Below are 19,244 nucleotides of genomic sequence, written 5' to 3' on the forward strand. Positions count from 1 at the left end.
CTCAACATTTCAGAGCGAAGTGAAGAGTATTTCTTGGGCCAGGCACAGTGGCTCATGCCTGTAATCCCAGAATTTCAGGAGGCCGAGGCAGGCGGATCACTTGAAGTCAGGAATTCGAGACCAGCCTGGCCTACATGGTGAAACCCCTTCTCTACCCAAAATACAAAAATTAGCTGGGCATGGTGGTGTGTGCCTGTAATGCCAGCTATTCTGGAGACTGAGGCAGGAGAATCGCTTCAACCTAGGAGGCAGAGGCTGCAGTGAGCCGACATGTCACCACTGCACTCCAGCCTGAGCGACAGAGAAATACTCTGTCTCAAAAAAAAGAAAAAAAGAAAAAAGAAAGCAATAGATCTCTTCCACAAATGTGCTGGGACAATTAACTGGATATCCACATGGAAAAGAATAATGTTGTATCCCTATCTCACACAATCAAAATTTTATTTTAAAAATTAGACGAGGAAGGGAGCCCTGCAGGAGAGGGTGTTACTTTGTCGCCCAGGCTGGCCTGGACCCCCAGGCTCAGCGACCCTCCCGTCCCTGGGTCCTCAGGCTCCCTCCCACCCGGCCGCATTCTTGCTATTTAAGCAGCAGGTGGTGACCTCGCTCCTCCCTGGCCTGAGCACTCCGTCGCGCATCCCAGGCAGTGGCCCTAGGGAAGTCTCTGAAGCTGAGCACAGGGTGGACTCTCCCTCCTGAGTGAATGGAGAATAGAAAGGGAGAGGATTTCTGTTCTGTTCTGTGGTCGTCAGTATGAAATTGTACGTTCCACCCAGGCAGGGCTTTGCATTTTACATTCTAGTTTGCAACCCCGTTCCAGACAATTCCAGGGCTTTTGAATCGTGCTTCAGCCTTCCTGACCGCTCTCGCTTCCAAAGCCCGAAAAAGAGAGTCGCTGGGAGCGAGGCTGAGAGAAGCACAGGTCCCGCCCCGGCCCCTCCCTCTGCCGGTTCTAAAGGGCAAGGTGTCTCCGCCTGGGGCCCCGCCTCTACCTCGATCAGGCCCCGCCCACCGTCTCATTGGCTCCACCCAGGCCTGGCTTTAGTTCTGTCCGCACAGATGCGCGCAGACCAGGAAGCGGATCCTGTGGAGTGAAGGTCGCACCGCGGCGGTGAGTTTTGCTCTGTGTTGTATGAAGTCTGCACTCCCTATATCCCTGGCACTTCCGTACCTGGGACGTGGGGTCACCACAGACCTGTAAATTCTCACCCATCTTCCTTCAACCAGAGCAAATGCAGACGTTCCCTTGGGAATCCGGAAGTCCCTTCCTTTTGTGTTTAAAGTCGCCCTGAGGCTGTTCCCGTCTCCAGTCTTTCTGCTGCAAGGCGATGTATACACTTCCTATCGCGTAGTTTCTGTGCTCAAAAGCGTTTTTTAACTCCTCCCTCGACGCGCTTTTCAAAGTCCTCACGCAAGATGTGTACTTCCGCCCTGGGCGCCTCCCAGCCTCAACCTTGTAGGCCCCTGAAGCGCAAACGCCGCGATCCCAGTCTGAGGGAGGCCGCGTTCTCTTCCTGGTGCTGGGATCTTGTGGACTCCACCCTTGTCCGAAAGCGTCATCGCACCCTATCTCCCGCCTCATGCTGCGCCTTGCTGCACCCCAAGTCTCCCCTTAGCAAGCAGTCACCGCTTTCCTTGAGCCAGCGTTGGGGAGGTGCCAGGGGCCTGTCCTGTGACACGGTGTGTTCTTGCCTGCCTAGATCCAACCCCTGAAAAATGAGCCTCTCCAGGATGCAGGCGTCTTACTCCAAACCCTCCTGTGATTGTGTGGGCCAGAGGGATCAGGAGACAGAGAGAGGGACTGAGAGAGCAGTAGAAAACCTGAGACAGAAAAGAATGAGAAAGGCCCATAACAGACGGCAAAGTAGAGGGTGGTGAGGGATTTGCCAAGAGACAGCAAAAGTGAAAAAAAAAAAAAGAAAGCAGGAGGAGAAAAGCAACTGGAGAAATGTAGAGAAAAGTTAGATGTACAGATAGATGAAGGACAGACAGCAAGGTAGAGAGGGGCAGCAAAGAGGGAGGCTCATCAGAGTGAGAGAGAGAGAGAGGAGGAGGGATTTGGAGTCAGGGCAGACAGAGCAGAGTGGTGCTGGTGGCAAGGAGAACAGAGGGAGAACCACAGCAGGGAGGACACCAGGGGATCTGGGGTGCTAGAGAGTGGGGACAGGGAGGTACAACGGGGAAGAGAGAATTTTACAGGGATAGCAGCAGAGGTGCAGAGATGGGATAAGAGGCAGAAATATATGGAGATTGAGGACGATTGAAAAATTGAGGAGAAGGAGCAGCAAGAGATTAAATAAGACGTGAGGATGGAGCCCAGATAATTTTTGTATTTTTAGTAGAGACAGGGTTTCACCATGTTGGCCAGGCTGGGCTCGAACTCCTGACCTCAGGTGATCCACCTGTCTCGACCTCCCAAAGTGTTGGGATTACAGGCGTGAGCCACCGCACCTGGCCACCGCACACATTCTTGATTGAAAAAGTTTGCTTATGTCTTAGTTCTCCAGCTGACCCTCTTTCCCTGTTTTTTGTTTGTTTGTTTGCTTGTTTGTTTTGAGATGCATTTTTGCTCTTGTTGCCCAGGCTGGAGTGCAGTGGTGCGATCTTGGGTCACCGCAACCCTTTTTGTTTTTTTTTGAGACGGAGTTTCACTCTTGTTGCCCATGCTGGAGTGCAATGGTGCGATCTCGGCTCACTGCAACTTCCGCCTCCCGGGTTCAAGCGACTCTCCTGCCTCAGCCTCCCTAGTAGCTGGGATTAGAGGCATGTGCCACCATACCAGGTTAATTTTGTATTTTGAGTAGAGATGAGGTTTCTCTATATTGGTCAGGCTGGTCTCGAACTCCCGACCTCAGGTGATCTGCCCGCCTCGGCTTCCCAAAATGCTGGGATTACAGGCATGAGCCACCGAGCCCGGCCTACTCACCGCAACCTTTACCTCTCAGTTTCAGGCAATTGTCCTGCCTCGGCCTTCCTGAGTAGCTGGAATTACAGGCATGTGCCACCACGTCTAGATAATTTTTGTGTTTTTAGTAGAGATAGGGTTTCTCCACATTGGTCAGGATGGTCTTGAACTCCCGACATCAGGTGATCCGCCTGCCTCGGCCTGCTAAAGTGCTGGGATTACAGGTGTGAGCCACCGCACTCGGCCTCCCTGTTTTCAAGGTCACTAGCTATGTCTTTATACTTCATTTTATAAATGTTACTGAAATTTTCTTGTGAGGAAGAATTAAATGTTGGGAATCAGTGGCATCAGAACTTGCAAAAGAAGTTTCTTTATCCCAGTATGTGAAAGAGTCTTCTCTATACTTTCAAGGATAGTTTTGATAAGGCCAACCCTTTCCATTAGCCCTTCCAGGCCGCCATGTAAGAATTCCGGTACATCTTCTCACTCATCTCAGACCTCAGCGTGACTCGGTGAAAATGTCCCCGTTGTGAGGATGTCACAGCTAAATCTAAAGCAGGTCATGTCAGTCCCTGGCACGGAACCCTCCACGGGCTTCCCGTGTTCCCCAGGACAGAAGCCCAACTCCTCACTGTGGCTCCACAGCCCTGTGTCCAGGGCCCCTGCCAGTGTCCAGCCTCCTCCTGGGAGCTTGCCCTCATCTCATGAATCCCTCTGCCCCAGTCACATTTGCTTTTCTCTTTTCCCAAACATCAAAACCCTTCCTGTCTCAGGTCATTTTCACTGCCCTTACCCTATTTCCCTAAACGCTCACAGCACTGTCCCTTTCTCCTCCTTCAGGTCCTGGCTCAGAAATGTCTCCCATGCCCTCCCACCCCCAGCTGAACTTCCCTCTGCCAGTCAGTCTCTATCACATTACTCAGGTTTTATTATCTCTGTGTCAGTCACATCACAAATGCACTTTTTTTCTTTTTCCAGAGAGTCTCACTCTGTCCTCCAGGCTGTGAGTGCAGTCTTGTGATCTTGGCTCACTGCTACCTCTGTCTCCTGAGTTCAAGCAATTCTTGTGCCTTAGCCTCCCAAGTAGCTGAGATTACAGGTGTGTGCCACCATACTCTGCTAATTTTTGTATTTGTATTTTATTTTATTTTTGAGTCTTACTCTGTTGCCCTGGCTGGAGTCCAGTGGTGTGATCTCAGCTCACTGCAACCTCCACCTTCCAGTTTCAAGGAATCCTCCAACCTCAGCCTCCTGAGTAGCTGGGATTACCAGTGCCCACCAAGTCTGGCTACTTTTTGTATTTTTAGTAGATATGGGGTTTCACCATGTTGGCCAGGCTGCTGTCAAACTCCTGACCTCAAGGAATCCTCCCACCTCAGCCTTCCATAGTGCTAGTATTACAGGCATGAACCACCACGCCTAGCCCCAATTTTTGTGTTTTTGGTACAGACAGGTTTTCACCATGTTGGCCAGGCTGGTCTCAAACTCCTGAGCTCTACTGATCCTCCCACCTCAGCTTCCTAAGTAGCTGGGACCAGAGACACACAGACATGCATCACCATACCTGACTAAGTTTTTGTGTTTTTGGTAGAGATGGGGTTTCACCATGTTGCCCAGGCTGGTCTCAAACTCCTGAGCTCAAGCGATCTACCCACCTTGGCTTCCCAGAGTGGTGGGATGACAGGCATGAGCCACCGCACCCAGCCTCTGCATGGGATTTGGTCAAGGCTGGGTCTGTGCCCTGTAAGGGAGCTCATTCCAGCCCAGATCCCCACTGCTGCAGCGTGTAAGGGCTTCTCCAGGAGGGAAGTGACAGTTTTCTTACAGAAATGTATTATCCCTGGTGCAGTGGGCAGCAGAGGTGACCATATTTTTTCAGACTGAGTTCACCTTTGTATGTGTCATTGTGTTACAGGGAGGAGGCATGTTGATTCTGAGCAATAAACAACATATTTCTAACATTCAGGATTGACTTCTAAAGACTCTTGGTGTGTGAGGAAGAAACCTGGAAGAGGAAGAGGAAAGCAAAGGAGTCAGGGATGGCTCTTCCTCAGGTGAGATGATATTCTGGGTGGATTGTTCTGTCTCCTTCCTTTCAGAAACGCTGGGCCTTGGAGTTGGGAATCTTCTCTGAGTCTCTAGTGTCCTGCCTGACATGATTGCTCAGACTCAACTCATGCCTTCCCTCAGTCCCTGTCATCTCACTTAGATTTTATCTCTTGTGACCGAGTGACATGAACTTGGGAAGAGGCTGCACCGGGCATGGTCCTGGGAAGGGCTCACACCCAGACATGGATGGAGATGGGGTGAGGGTCCCGTGGTGTCAGTGCTGTTGGGCAGCAGGGATTGTTCAGGGGCCACATGTGGATGCACTGTCAGCTCTCTGTAGACCAGGATTAGAATGGCTGCCAATGGAAGTCACCTATTAATGTGCACAAAGTTCGTGGTAAATTCTACAAAAGGAGGCCAATAAGAGAAAATCTTTTCTCCCTAATTTTGTACCACATTTTTAGGTAATTGAGTGAGTTACTGTGTTTCTGAGTTGAAAAATTGTACTAATTAGAATGGAAAGTTCCTAAACAGATGTGAATGATACAGGGGTTTTATTCCATCATTATTTAAAGAATATGAAATCAACATAAATAATAGCAGGGGGTTTATTAAACCACTCTTAGCAAATTAAGCTGATGGAGACAGTGGTGTTACTGTGGAGAGGCTTGTGAAACAGCTGTTTTTTGTAAAAATGGTTACAATTTTTCTCAAATATGGGAGCAGTACTTCCAGCTGCCAAATTATCCTTTTCCACCAAGATGAGATTCCTCTTCAGTTAAACAAAATTTGCTACTTTATATATATATTTTTTGTTTTGTTTTGTTTTGTTTTGTTTTTTTCAAGACAGAGTCTTGCTCTGTTGCCCAGACTGGAGTGCAGTGGCAAAATCTCCGCTCACTGCAAGCTCCACCTCCCAGATTCACACCATTCTCCTGCCTCAGCCTCCCAAGTAGCTGGGACTACAGGCACCCCCCACCATGCCCGGCTAATTTTTTATTTTTTAGTAGAGACAGAGTTTCACCATGTTAGCCAGGATGGTCTCGATCTCCTGACCTTGTGATCCACCCACCTCAGCCCCCCAAGCATGAGCCACCATGCCTGGCCTACTTTTTGTATTTTTAAAACCTTTATATATATATACACACATCCCCATACATATACACACACATATATACATACACATACATATATACACACACGTATATATTTTGAAAATCTTTTATATTTTGAAAATCTGGGACAAATGACAACGCTTTGTATTAACATGTTTTTTGTGAGTGTGTGTAGGTTTTTTTTTGAACATATACAAAATAGAATTTTGTACTTCGATTAATTTTATTTTCATGTATTTTATTTTACTTTGAGACAGAGTCTTGCTTTGTTGCCCAGGCTGGAACGCCTTGGTGCAATCACAACTCACTGAAACCTCCACCATCAAGGTAAAGCCATCCTCCCACCTTAGCCTTCCAAGTAGTTGGGACAACAGGTGCCTGCCACCATGCCCAGCTAATTATTTGTTTCTAACATAAGAAATTCATACTGAGAGGGTATCCTGAGCTCTTCAAAAAGTATAATCAAACACCACTGGGAAGACATCATGTGGTGAAAAATCCCTTACTTGGATTTGTCAGAACATTCACTACAATTAAATCCATGCTTTCCCCTCTCCTCTTCTCATTTTCTGTAAAGATAAGAACTCCTCCCATAACCATTTGGTTAAAATGTGTTTTTATTTCAGGGTCTATTGACATTCAGGGATGTGTCCATAGAATTCTCTCAGGAGGAGTGGAAATGCCTGGACCCTGCTCAGAGGACTCTATACAGGGACGTGATGTTGGAGAATTATAGGAACCTGGTCTCCCTGGGTGAGGATAACTTCCCTCCAGAAGTGAGGATGTGCCCTTTTGTATCTTTGTATTTTCTCTTGTTGCCTCTTGGGAGCCACATCCTTGCTTGACTAAAATGGAAGCCGTATTGAGATAGAAATGAAAAGCTTCATGATGTAGCATCTGGACTTTCACTGTCCCCTTTAGGTGTTCTGCATTCTTCATGGTAGCTCAGTGGGAGTTCCAGAAGTAAAGTAGGCATAGAACCTTATGGCAGGCCAGGCATGGTGGCTCACACCTGTCATCACAGCATTTTGGGAGGCTGAGGTGTGTGGATCACTTCAGGTCAGCAGTTTGAGACCAGCCTGGCCAACATGGAGAAATCCCATCTCTACTAAAAACACAAAAATTAGCCAGGCGTGGTGGTGCATGCCTGTAATCCCAGCTCCTAGAAAGGCTGAGGAAAGAGAATCACTTGATCCCAGCAGGCCAAGGTTCCAGTGAGCTGAGAACACACCACTGCACTCCAGCTCGGGAAACAGAGCAAGACTCTGTCTCAAAACACACACAAAAAAACCTTATGGCAGACATTAATCATATCCAGTTTCCTGTTTGCTTTTCCTGTGCTTTCAATTCAGTAGTTTTTGGAAGACAGCTTGATGTCCACATATTACATATTACAGTGCTCCCCAAGCATTCAGAAGGAGGCAGTCAGTGGAGCAATTAGTGAAATATTTTCTTAGATCCATCTGTAATGTCTTCTTTCCTACTGAAACACAGGGCTGGGACTCTACAAAAGCTCCAGCACATCTTAGTACTTTCTTTTTATAAGCAGGAGTCTCTTGCTGATGTGTTATCTCCATGTTGGAGCAAGAGAAAGGGCCCTGGACTGTGGAGAGTGAAGTGAAAATAGCAAAAAACTCCAGATGGGTGGGAATGTATTATAGGTGTAAATGCAGGTAAGAGCTCAGATGGGCAGAGTGGAAGCTCCATCTTCAAATAGTGTGTGGGGAAACTCTGCAAGTGGGAGAGTTCTGTTGGAAAAGGAAAGTTTCAATCCTGAGATCTCTGAAATGACATCTTTCTTTGCCCCTGCTCATCCCTCTGCTCTTCCTTTCTTCATTTTTCTTATTTTATGAAAGAGTCTCACTGTGTTGCCCAGGCTACAGGGCAGTGATACGATCTTGGCTAACAGCAGCCTCCACCTCCCAGGCTCAAAGGATTTTTGTGTCCCAGCTTCCTGAGTAGCTGGGACTGTAGGTGCTCACCACCATGCCCAGCTAATTTTTGTGTTTTTAGTAGAGACAGGGTTTCACCATGTTGGCCAGCCTGGTCTCAAACTCCTGATCTCAAGTGATCCACCTGCCTTGGCTTCCCGAAGTGTAGGCCTAAGATTACCTAAATGCTGAGGCAAGAGACTGAAGGCACAAACTGTTTCAGTATAATAAAGAAAACAGTTACAATAAGAATAGTCATAATACAAATTAGATACAGAGATGATCATGGACAATTATCAATCATTATTAATCATTAGCTTTTAATATTACTCTTTGTTGCATTACTAATATAACGTAGGAATAACCGGCAGGTATAGGGTCAGGTGCTGAAGGGACATTGTGAGAAGTGACCTAGAAGGCAAGAGGTGAGCCCTCTGTCACGCCTGCATAAGGGCCGCTTGAGGGCTCCTTGGTCAAGCGGTAACGCCAGTGTCTGGGAAGGCACCCGTTAATTAGCAGACCACGAAAGAGACTCTCCTTTCCTTGGAGGAGTCAGGCAACATTCTGCTCCACCAGCTTCTTGTGGAAGGCTGGATGTTATCCAGGCCTGCCCGCAGTCATCCGGAGGCCTAAACCCCTCCCTGTGGTGCTGTGCTTCAATGCTCATGCTCCTTGTCCACTTTCATATTCCTCCTGTACTCCTGGTTCCTCTTTGAAGTTCCTAGTAGATAGCGAGTAGAAAAAATAGTGAAGTCTTAAAGTCTTTGATCTTTCTTAGAAGTGCATAGAAGAGTTGGGCGCGGTGGCTCACGCCTGTAATCCTAGCACTTTGGGGGGCCAAGGTGGGCGGATCAAGAGGTCAGGAGATAGAGACCATCCTGGCTAACATGGTGAAACCCTATCTCTACTAAAAATCCAAAAGATTAGCCATGCATGGTGGTGGGAGCCTGTAGTCCCAGCTACTTGGGAGGCTGAGGCAGGAGAATGACATGAACCCGGGAGGCGGAGCTTGCAGTGAGTCAAGATTGCACCACCGCACTCCAGCCTGGGCCACAGAGTGAGACTCCGTCTCAAAAAAAAAAAAAAAAAAAGTGCAGAGAAGAAAACGCTGATGTATGCTGCCTTCTCTCTCTGATTTGGCTACTTAAAAGGCAAGGGCCCCTTGTCCTATGATCACGTGACTTGCTTCACCTTATCAATCACTTAGAAGATTCACCCTTCTTACCCTGCCCCCTTGTCTTGTATGCAATAAATATCAGCGCACCCAGCTGTTCGGGGCCACTACCGGTCTCCGCATCTTGATGGTACTTTAACCCCTGGCCCAGCTGCTTTTTCTTTATCTCTTTGTCTTGTGTCTTTATTTATTACAATCTCTCATCTCCGCCTAAGAGGAGAACACCCGCTAAGCCCGTAGGGCTGGACCCTACACCAAAGCACTAGGATTACAGGCGTGAGCCGCCATGCACAACTATTGTATTATTTTAAACGGTTTTGTCTTTTAGTTCTTTGTAAACATGTAAGTGGTTTAAGCATGATCCCAGTGTGAATATAACAACTACGTTAGTGTCCATTTCTTTTACATTTTTTGAAACGGAGTCTCGCTTTGTCGCCCAGGCTGGAGTGCAGTGGCGCGATCTTGGCTCACTGCAAGCTCCACCTCCCAGGTTCACGCCATTCTCCTGCCTCCGCCTCAGCCTCCTGGCTGAGTACCTGGGACTACAGGCACCCGCCACCGTGCCTAGCTAATTTTTTTGTATTTTTATTAGAAACAGGGTTTCATCGTGGTCTCAATCTCCTGACCTCGTGATCCACCCGCCTTGGCCTCCCAATGTGCTGGGATTACAGACGTGAGCCACCACACCTGGCTGTGCCCATTTCTTTCAGTAAACAGAAACGAAGTGTGTTGTATAGATAAAATAAAAAGGCATGAAAAAACACTGTACATATATGTTACCAGAAATGCAACATGCACAGAAATAATTCCGACAAAAATAAAAAAAGTTCTAGAGGAGAAGTAGTTTTGGGAAGTGGTTATTGTTGCAGGTATGTTAAAGATCTTAAAGTCTGCCAGGCGCGGTGGCTCACGCCTGTAATCCCAGCACTTTGGGAGGCCGAGGTGGGTGGATCACCTGAGGTCAGGAGTTCAAGACCAGTCTCAACATGGAGAAACCCCGTCTCTACTAAAAATACAAAATTAGCCGGGTGTGGTGGTGGGCACTTGTAATCCCAGCTACTCGCGAGGCTGAGGCAGAATTACTTGAACCTGGGAGGCGGAGGTTTCAGTGATCCGAGATCGTGCCATTGCACTCCAGCCTGGGCAACAAGAGCAAAACTCCGTCTCAAAAAAAAAAAAAAAATCTTAAAGTTATAGCATAATAATGAAACCAGCCTGGTTAACATGCTGAAACTTCGTCTCTACTAAAATTACAAAAATTATCCAGGCACGGTGGTGAGTGGCAGTAATCCCAGCTACTCAGGAGGCTGAGGCACGAGAGTCACTTGAACCCGGGAGGTAGAGGTTGCAGTGAGCCGAGATCGCAGCATCGCACTCCAGCATGGGAGACAGTGAGACTCCATCTCAAAAAACTAAATAAATAAAAAAGTTTCATAACCTGCAAAAACAACTTCTACTCTAGAATTTTTTTTTTTTTTTAGATGGAGTCTCTCTCTGTAGCCCAGGCTGGAGGGCAGTGGCATGATCTCAGCTAACTGCAAGCTCCACCTCCTGGGTTCACACCATTCTCCTGCCTCAGCCTCCCGAGCAGCTGGGACTACAGGCGCCCGCCACCACGCCTGGCTATTTTTTTTGTATTTTTAGTAGAGACGGGGTTTCTCTGTGTTAGCCAGGATGGTCTTAATCTCCTCACCTTGTGATCCATCCACCTCAGCCTCCCAAAGTGCTGGGATTACAGGCGTGAGCCACCGCGCCCTGCCTTTTTAGAACTTTTTTTATTTTTGTCAGAATTATTTCTGTGTATGTTACATTTCTGGTAACATATATGTACAGTGTTTTTTCATGCCTTTTTATTTTAAATAATATTATAAATATTTAGTTCTGAACAAAAGTTACACATATGACAGTTTCTGTATCTGTCCTCTTATTAATTAATTAATTTATGTATTTATGAGACAGAGTTTTGCTCTTGTCACCCATACTGAAGTGCAATGCTGCTATCTCGGCTCACCACAACCTCCACCTCCCAGGTTCAACCAATTCTCCTGCTTCAGCCTCCTGAGTAGCTGGTATTGCAAACATGCACCACTACACCCAGCTAATTTTGTATTTTTAGTAGAGGAAGAGTTTCTCTTTGTTGGTCATGCTGGTCTCAAACTGCTGACCTCAGGTGATCTGCCTGGCTTGTCCTCCCAAAGTGCTGGGATTACAGGCATGAACCACCACGCCCAGCCTATCTTTTTTTATTTACCTTTACTGGAGAACTTTATATATGTTTGTGGGTTGGAGTTACTTTTTAGCCTTCTTTCATTTCTTTTTTTTTTTTGAGAAAAAGTCTTGGTCTGTCACCCAAGCTAAAGTGAAGTGGTGTGATCTCAGCTCATTGCAACCTCCACCTCCCAGGTTCCAACAATTCTCCAGTCTCAGCCCACCAAGTAGCTGGGACTACAGGCAAGTGCCAACACACCAGGATAATTTTTTGTATTTTTTAGTAAAGACAGGGTTTCACCTTGTTAGCCAGGATGGTCTCAATCTCCTGACCTCATGAACCTTCTGCCTCAGCCTCTCAAAATGCTGGGATTACTGGTGTGAGCCACGTGCCTGGCCTGCCTCAAGTTTTTTAAAACATGTTAGTGCTATTAGATGGCTTCAAGTATTGCAAGTTTTACAGTACAGACTCTTAACTTCCTTTGTTTAATAACATTTATCAGCTTTTGGTGATGTTGATGATGAGATGCTCCTGTTCCTGTCTCAGTCATTTCACTGTCCTGTCAGAAATGGCTTAGACTGACTGGCAGTGGTGGCTTACACCTCTAATCCCAGCACTTTGGGAGGCTGAGGTGGGTAGATCACTTGAGGTCAGGAGTTTGAGACCAGTCTGGCCAACATGGTGAAATCTCAAATGTACTAAATGCTAAAAATGGGCCAGGCACAGTGGCTCACACCTGTAATCCTGGCACTTTGGGTGGCTGAGATGGGCCGATCACTTGAGGTCAGGAGTTTGAGACAAGCATCGCCAACATGGTGAAACTCCATCTCTACTAAAAATACAAAAGTTAGCTGTACATGGTGGCATTCACCTGTAATCCCAGCTACTTGGGAGGCTGAGGCAGGAGAATCACTTGAACCCAGGAGGTGGAAGTTGCAGTGAGCCAAGATCATGCCACCGCACTCCAGCCCATGTGACAGAGTGAGACTCTGGGCTAAGGAGGAAGAATCACCTGAGGTAGGAGAATCCTGCCAGTTCACTCCAGCCTGGGTGATAGAGCGTGATTGGATCTCAAAAACAAACAAAAAGGAAATACCTTCAGACACAGAGATTTATTTCTCATGAATTTGGGAAGCGGGAAATCCGAGAGCAAGGTGCCAGCCAAGTTGGTTCCCGTTGAGAGCATTCTTCACAGTTTACCCCAGCCACCTTCCTGCCGTGTCCTGACATGGTGGAAAGAGGAGCAGGCAATGAACTCTTTAATGTCTCTTCCTAAAGGTACCAGTCCTATTAACGAGTTGTAAACACTCATGATTAAATTCTTTCTAAGTCCACATCTGCAGGAACAACCTATTAGAGAATACTAAATCTACCAAAGCTTATTTGAGAAATAGTTATTTATCTTATTTTATTTTTTGAGGTGGAGTCTCATCCTGTTGCCCAGGCTGAAGTGCAGTGGCATGATCTTGGCTCACTGCAGCCTCTGCCTCCCAGGTTCAAATGATTCCTGCCTCAGCCTCCCAAGTAGCTGGGATTACAGGTACCCTCCACCATGCCTAGCTAATGTTTTTGTATTTTTAGTAGATATGGGGTTGCACCATGTTGGCCAGGCTGGTGTCGAACTTCTGACCTCGTGAATCACCTGCCTCAGACCCCCAAAGTTCTAGGATTACAGGCATGTGCCACCGTGCCCAGACTTTAGTCAATTCTTATTCCTTATAGTGCTGTGTATATTTTTGACTTCATACATCAGAAAATAGTGATCTTAACATGTATTTCAGTTCTTATGTTGTGTACTGGTGGTAAGTACAAGTTGTGGCTTTTTTCTTAATAGGCAATTGTTTACAATTCTGCAGGTTGCATACATGTACTGATTGTTTTCTGGCTTGTTTTATCAAGCCAGGAAATATTTATCAATATTTTATTAACAGATTTTTATGACTTTACCTGTGAGTTTTCGGTATGTGATATGCAATATAACTGACACACTCCACTTGTTAATGTCACAAAGTGCTGCCAGGCACAGTGGCTCTTTCCTGTAATCCCAGGACTTCGGGAGGCTGAGACATGTGGATCACTTGAGGTCAGGTGTTTGAGACAGGCCTGGCCAATATGGTGAAACCCCATCTCTACTAAAAATACAAAAATTAGCCAGGCATGGTGGTGAATGCCTGTAATCCCAGGTACTCAGGATGCTGAGAAAATAGACTTGCTTGAACCCAGGAGGCAGAGGCTGCAGTGAGCCAAGATCGTGCCATTGCACTCTGGCCAGTGACAGAGCGTGACTCCATCTCAAAAAAATAAAAATACAAACACTTTTTTAAAAAGTCACAAAGTGCCTGTTCCACATGGATATAGGTAATTTTGTAACAGTTATTTAGAAAAATATGGTGTTAACATTTTTCTTTTTTGAGATGTAGTCTCACTCTTCACTCAGGATGGAGTGCAGTGGCACAATCTCAGCTCACCACAATCTTGGCCTCCCGGGTTCAAGCAATTCTGCCTCAGCCTCCCAAGTAGCTTGGATTACAGGTACCCACCACCACACCTGGCTACTTTTTGTATGTTTAGTAGAGAAAGGGTTTTGCCATGTTGGCCAGGCTGGTCTGCAACTCCTGGCCTCAGGTGATTTGCCTGCCTCGGCCTCCTAAAATACTGGGATTACAGGTGTAAACCACCATGCCCTGCCTTCTTTCTTTAGAGATGGAGTCTCACTTTGTCACCCAGGCTGGAGTGCAGTGGTGCGATGCTGGTGCACTGCAACCTTTGCCTCTTGGCTTAAAGCAATTCTTGTGCATCAGCCACTTGAGTAGCTGGGACTAAAGGCATGGGCCACCATGCCTGCCTAATTTTTGTAATATTTTCTTATCTTCTCAGTGCCATGATTCTTTGACAATACAGAAATTCCATTGATTTTGATTATCCTTACAGGAGCTTGCTGTGGATTATTTACCAAAATAGTACCTTGTCTGGTTTTTTAGCATTTATTTGTATACACTAAGTACCCTATAAATATGAAGAATATATATTTTTCTCTTCTTTGATGTGACAGTGATATGTTTTTTGCAAAGTGTGATACACTTTAGGGTCACAGTAGAAAAACACTCCTGACTTTCGCCTTACAAATGTTTGTGCCCTGAGAGTGTTTTGTCATGATATTGGAAATAGGCTTCCATAAAAATGATTTGAAACACATGCAATCACCATTTATTTATTAAAAAATCTTACTCCTTTTGTGTTCCTAAACTTTGAAGATCATGTTTGGGAAGTTTAAAATAAATATTGTTTTTTGTGTAATATTTACACATTTCAGTATTGTATAATTTCCATACTTAATTCGAAACCTATTGGTGTTTATATTTTGTAGATATCTCTTCCAAATGCATCATGAAGATGTTCTCATCAACAGGACAAGGCAATACAGAAGTGATCCACACAGGGACATTGCAAATACATGCAAGTCATCACATTGGAGATACTTGCTTCCAGGAAATTGAGAAAGATATTCATGACTTTGTGTTTCAGTGGCAAGAAAATGAAACAAATGGCCATGAAGCACCCATGACAGAAATCAAAGAGTTGATGAGTAGTACAGACCGATATGATCAAAGGCATGCTGGAAGCAAGCCTATTAAAGATGAGCTTGGATCAAGCTTTTATTCACATCTGCCTGAACTGCACATATTTCACCCCGAAGGGAAAATAGGTAGTCAAGTTGAGAAGGCTATCAAGGATGCTTTCTCAGTTTCAGCATCCCAAAGAATTTCCTGTAGGCCAAAAACTCGTATTTCTAATAAGTATAGGAATAATTTCCTCCAGTCTTCATTACTCACACAAAAACGGGAAGTACACACAAGAGAAAAATCTTTCCAACATAATGAGAGTGGCAAAGCCTTTAATTGTAGCTCACTCTTAAAAAAACATCAGATAATCCATTTAGGAGACAAACAGTATAAATGTGATGTATGTGGCAAGGTCTTTCATCAGAAGCGATACCTTGCATGCCATAGATGTCACACTGGTGAGAAACCTTACAAGTGTAATGAGTGTGGCAAGACTTTCAGTCATAATTCAGCCCTGTTAGTTCACAAGGCAATTCATACTGGAGAGAAACCTCACAAGTGTAATGAATGTGGCAAGGTTTTTAATCAACAATCAAACCTTGCACGTCATCATAGACTTCATACTGGAGAGAAACCTTACAAATGTGAACAATGTGACAAAGTTTTCAGTCGCAAATCACATCTTGAAAGACACAGGATAATTCACACTGGAGAGAAACCATACAAATGTAAGGTTTGTGACAAGGCTTTCAGACGTGATTCACACCTGGCACAACATAGTGTAATTCACACTGGAGAAAAACCTTACAAGTGTAATGAGTGTGACAAGACCTTTGTTCAAAATTCATCTCTTGTAATGCATAAGGTCATTCATACTGGAGAGAAACGTTACAAGTGTAATGAATGTGGCAAAAGTTTTAATCACAAATCAAACCTTGCATGTCATCATAGACTTCACACTGGAGAGAAACCTTACAAGTGTAATGAATGTGGCAAGGTTTTTAATCGAAAATCAAACCTTGAACGTCATCATAGACTTCATACTGGAAAGAAATCTTAGAAGTGTAATTCTCAAGGTTTTTAGGCAACAATCAAAGCTTGCATGTCATCATAGACTTTACACTGGAGAGAAGCCTTACAAATGTGAAGAATGTGACAAAAGTTTTCAATTTCAAATCACTCCTTGAAATACATAGGAGAGTTCATACTGGAGAGAAACCGTACAAATGTAAGGTTTGTGACAAGGATTTCGGGTGTGATTCACACTTGTCCCAACATACTGGAAGTCACAGTGGAAAGGAACTGTACAAGTGTAATGAGTGTGGCAAAGCCTTTAGTGGTCAGTCAACACTTACCATCAAGCAATCCATGGTACAGGGAAACTTGACTAAGGTAATGATTGTCACAAAGTCTTCAGTAATATTACAACCATTGCAAAACATTGGAGAATCCATAATGAAGGAGGTCTTACAAATGTAATAAATGTGGCAAGTTTTTCAGACATCATTCATAGCTTGCAGTTCATTGGTGATCTTATACAGGAGAGAAATCTTACAAATGTGATGATTGTGGCAAGGTCTTCAGTCAAGCTTCATCTTTTGCAAAACGAGAGAATTCATACAGGAGAGAAACCTCACAAATGTGATGATTGTGGCAAGGTCTTCAGTCAAGCTTCATCTTTTGCAAAACGAGAGAATTCATACAGGAGAGAAACCTCACAAATGTGATGATTGTGGCATAGCGTTTACTTCACGTTCACACCACATTAGATATCAGAGGATCCATACTGGACAGAAATCTTACAAATGTCATATGTGTGGCAAGGTCTTCAGTCCGAGGTTACTCCTTGCAGAATATCATAACGTTCATTTTTGAGGTAATAGTTACAAATGTAATGAGCATAGCAAACCATCAAGGATTAATTGACCGTAGAGTCAGTTCAGAATTGACTTGAGTTTGAGTTGACTTAAAACATTCAGTTGAAGCATTAATTGACATTAAAGTGTTTATGTTAAGAGGATTGGGCCAGGCGCGTGGCTCACGCCTGTAATCTCAGCACTTTAGGAGCCCAAGGTGGGTAGATCACTTGAGGTCGTGAGTTTGAGACCAGCCTGGCCAACAGACGTGAGTCACTATTCCCAGTCTGCTTTTTGTTTCTTTAACAAAAACCAATAGGGATTTTTATAGGTATTGTGTTGAATCTGAATCACATTGGCTTATATAATAACTATTAATTTTTCCAAACCATCAATATGGGTTGTATATATATGTTTTTAATCATTTTGGTCAATGTTTGTAGATTTCAAGGTGTGAAATTCTCAGTTTTTTTACGTTTATTCCTAAGTATTTCTTACTTTAAGATCTCTAGCAAATAGTGTTTTTTAATTTTCGTTTAAATTTTTTATTGTTAATGTATGGAAATTCAACTGATTTTTGGTGCTGCTATTGCATTGTGTAAATCCACTGAATGTGTTTATTAGTTCCAGTAGTATTTTGGTTGACTCAGGCCCCGCCCACCTCTTCGCCTCCCGTCTGGCCTGACCCAGGCCCCGCCCACATCCTCGGGGGTCTCCCGCGGGTCTGGCTTCTGTACTGTGCTGATTGGCACAGACCCGGAAGCTGATGGCGTGGACTGAAGGTTGCCCCGTGGAGTTTGCGCTTCCCAGTTCTCTGGTGCTGCTATACCGGGGAGGTGGGTGTTCCCACAGACCTGGAAATTCCGGCCCCTCTTTCTCAACTCAGAGCAAATTGAGACGTCCGGGTGGGAGTCCGTGAGTCTCTTCCTTTTGAGTTTAAAGTCGCCCTGAGGCTGGTCCCGTCCCCGTCTTTTCTGCAGCGGGGCCGTGCAGACACCTCCTGTCGTGAAACTTTCCTTCTCAAAACCCTTCCCGACCCGTCCTCCCGCCTCGCGCTGTTTCAAGTCCTCACCCGCGAGCTGGACTCTCGCCCTGGGCTCCTCCCAACCTTGCTCTCATCGGCGTCTGGAGGGCAGCGCTGCAGCCCCAGTTGCCAGGTTTGTCTCAAACTCCTCGGCTTAACTGATCCGCTTGCTTTGGACTTCCAAAGTGCTAGGATTACAGGAGTGAGCCACCACACATGGCCAGTCCTGGAATTTTGTAGGAGGATGACCAACGCAGCCTGTTGACCCCCTTCCTGGCCATCCCGTGAAAATCAGCGACTCCTCCTTACAAAACTCAGAGCTTCTCAGGATAACTTGGTGAAACGTCCCCCGCTGTGAACCTCAGTGAGCCCACCTGTAACATGGAGGTGAGGGAGAAGACCAGAAAAGCTCAGTCAGAGTGACACTGACCCCTGAAATGATGGGCACAATGGAGTGTGTGGCTTTTCCTGTAGGAGAGGGTGATGCTTAGTTGTAATTTGAATTTTAAAACATTCCAGTTCTCCGAAAAACAGGATTGGACTCAAATCACCTTGAACCTTATCATCTCACGGCTTTGACCCACCTACACGGCTCCGTGTCCCCTGCAGGCCTTGCCCCTGAGCTCTACAATCCTGTGTCCAGGTGTCTCCTCAGCTCTATGCTGGTACATCAAATAGGCATCTCCACCTTCACGTGTCTATAAGTGACTTCCTAAACCCCCACACATATTCCCTTGCAGTCCTACATGTCTCAGATGAGGGTGAGAGTGTACTTCTGGGGGCTTAGCTGAGGTTGACACCATGTATTTTAAATATGGAAAATAAATTACATTATTTGTAAGTGTTGTAATTTATAATGTAAAGAGAAAATTACATGTGTACATGAAAGGAGTGAGAAAGTACATCATTTCCAAATTTATTTTGAGGTGTGGGAGAAAAATGTTTCAAGACTTCATCCTTAGGGATCTGTGCTCCCAGGACCCCTCTGACTTCATCTCTTGCCTGTGTTCTCACTCCCTCTGCTCCAGCCATACAGGCCTCTTTCCTTCTTCTGGGACTGAGGTTGCTCCTGTCTCAGGGCCTTCTCCTGGGCTGTCCCTCTGCCTAGGACTTTCTGGCCCCTCAGCTGCAAGTGACAAGCAGCCTTTCTTCCCTAAGTCTTTGTTCTGATATTACTTTCTCTATGGAAACCTTTGTGATCTCCCACAGCCCCCCCACTTGACATTGCAGCACCACCTTCACCCCCACCTCTGGTCCATGTTGCCTGTTCTGTGTGATTCTTTTAGTTCCTTTGCTGCTCACTGGATCCTGGTGGGAACAAGTCCCCAAGTGGAGAGCAGAGCCAGAAGGTGGGGCTGTGCTGGGCTGGCACCCTCTGAGTGGAGCTCAACCCTGACTTCACATTACAGTTCTCAGGC

At 45.6% G+C, this 19,244-nt stretch overlaps 1 protein-coding gene across 6 annotated transcripts; it reads left to right on the forward strand.

Annotated features, from left to right (window-relative positions):
* Positions 1–460: 460 nt before the first annotated feature.
* ZNF701 (zinc finger protein 701) lies at positions 461–18,667 on the forward strand. Of its 6 annotated transcripts, none has more exons than XM_063658347.1 (5): positions 464–1,111; positions 3,884–4,004; positions 4,821–4,959; positions 6,696–6,822; positions 14,751–18,667. In XM_063658347.1, the coding sequence occupies exons 3-5, from the start codon at positions 4,945–4,947 to the stop codon at positions 16,004–16,006; spliced, it is 1,398 nt and encodes a 465-aa protein (XP_063514417.1). In that variant the 5' UTR covers positions 464–1,111; positions 3,884–4,004; positions 4,821–4,944; the 3' UTR covers positions 16,007–18,667. The 6 variants fall into 6 exon arrangements, with proteins under 6 accessions (XP_063514420.1, XP_063514417.1, XP_054317927.2 ...); XM_054461952.2 differs by having other exon boundaries at positions 4,872–4,959; XM_063658350.1 differs by lacking the exon at positions 6,696–6,822 and having other exon boundaries at positions 461–1,111.
* The last annotated feature ends 577 nt before the right edge of the window (positions 18,668–19,244 follow it).

This window comes from Pongo pygmaeus, chromosome 20 (genome assembly GCF_028885625.2).
Source record: "Pongo pygmaeus isolate AG05252 chromosome 20, NHGRI_mPonPyg2-v2.0_pri, whole genome shotgun sequence".
NCBI classification, from domain to species: Eukaryota; Metazoa; Chordata; class Mammalia; order Primates; family Hominidae; genus Pongo; species Pongo pygmaeus.

Coding starts and splice junctions, on each gene's coding strand:
- ZNF701 (XM_063658347.1), top strand. Junction 6,823..14,750: donor TAGGAACCTGGTCTCCCTGG/GTGAGGATAACT, acceptor TATATTTTGTAG/ATATCTCTTCCAAATGCATC.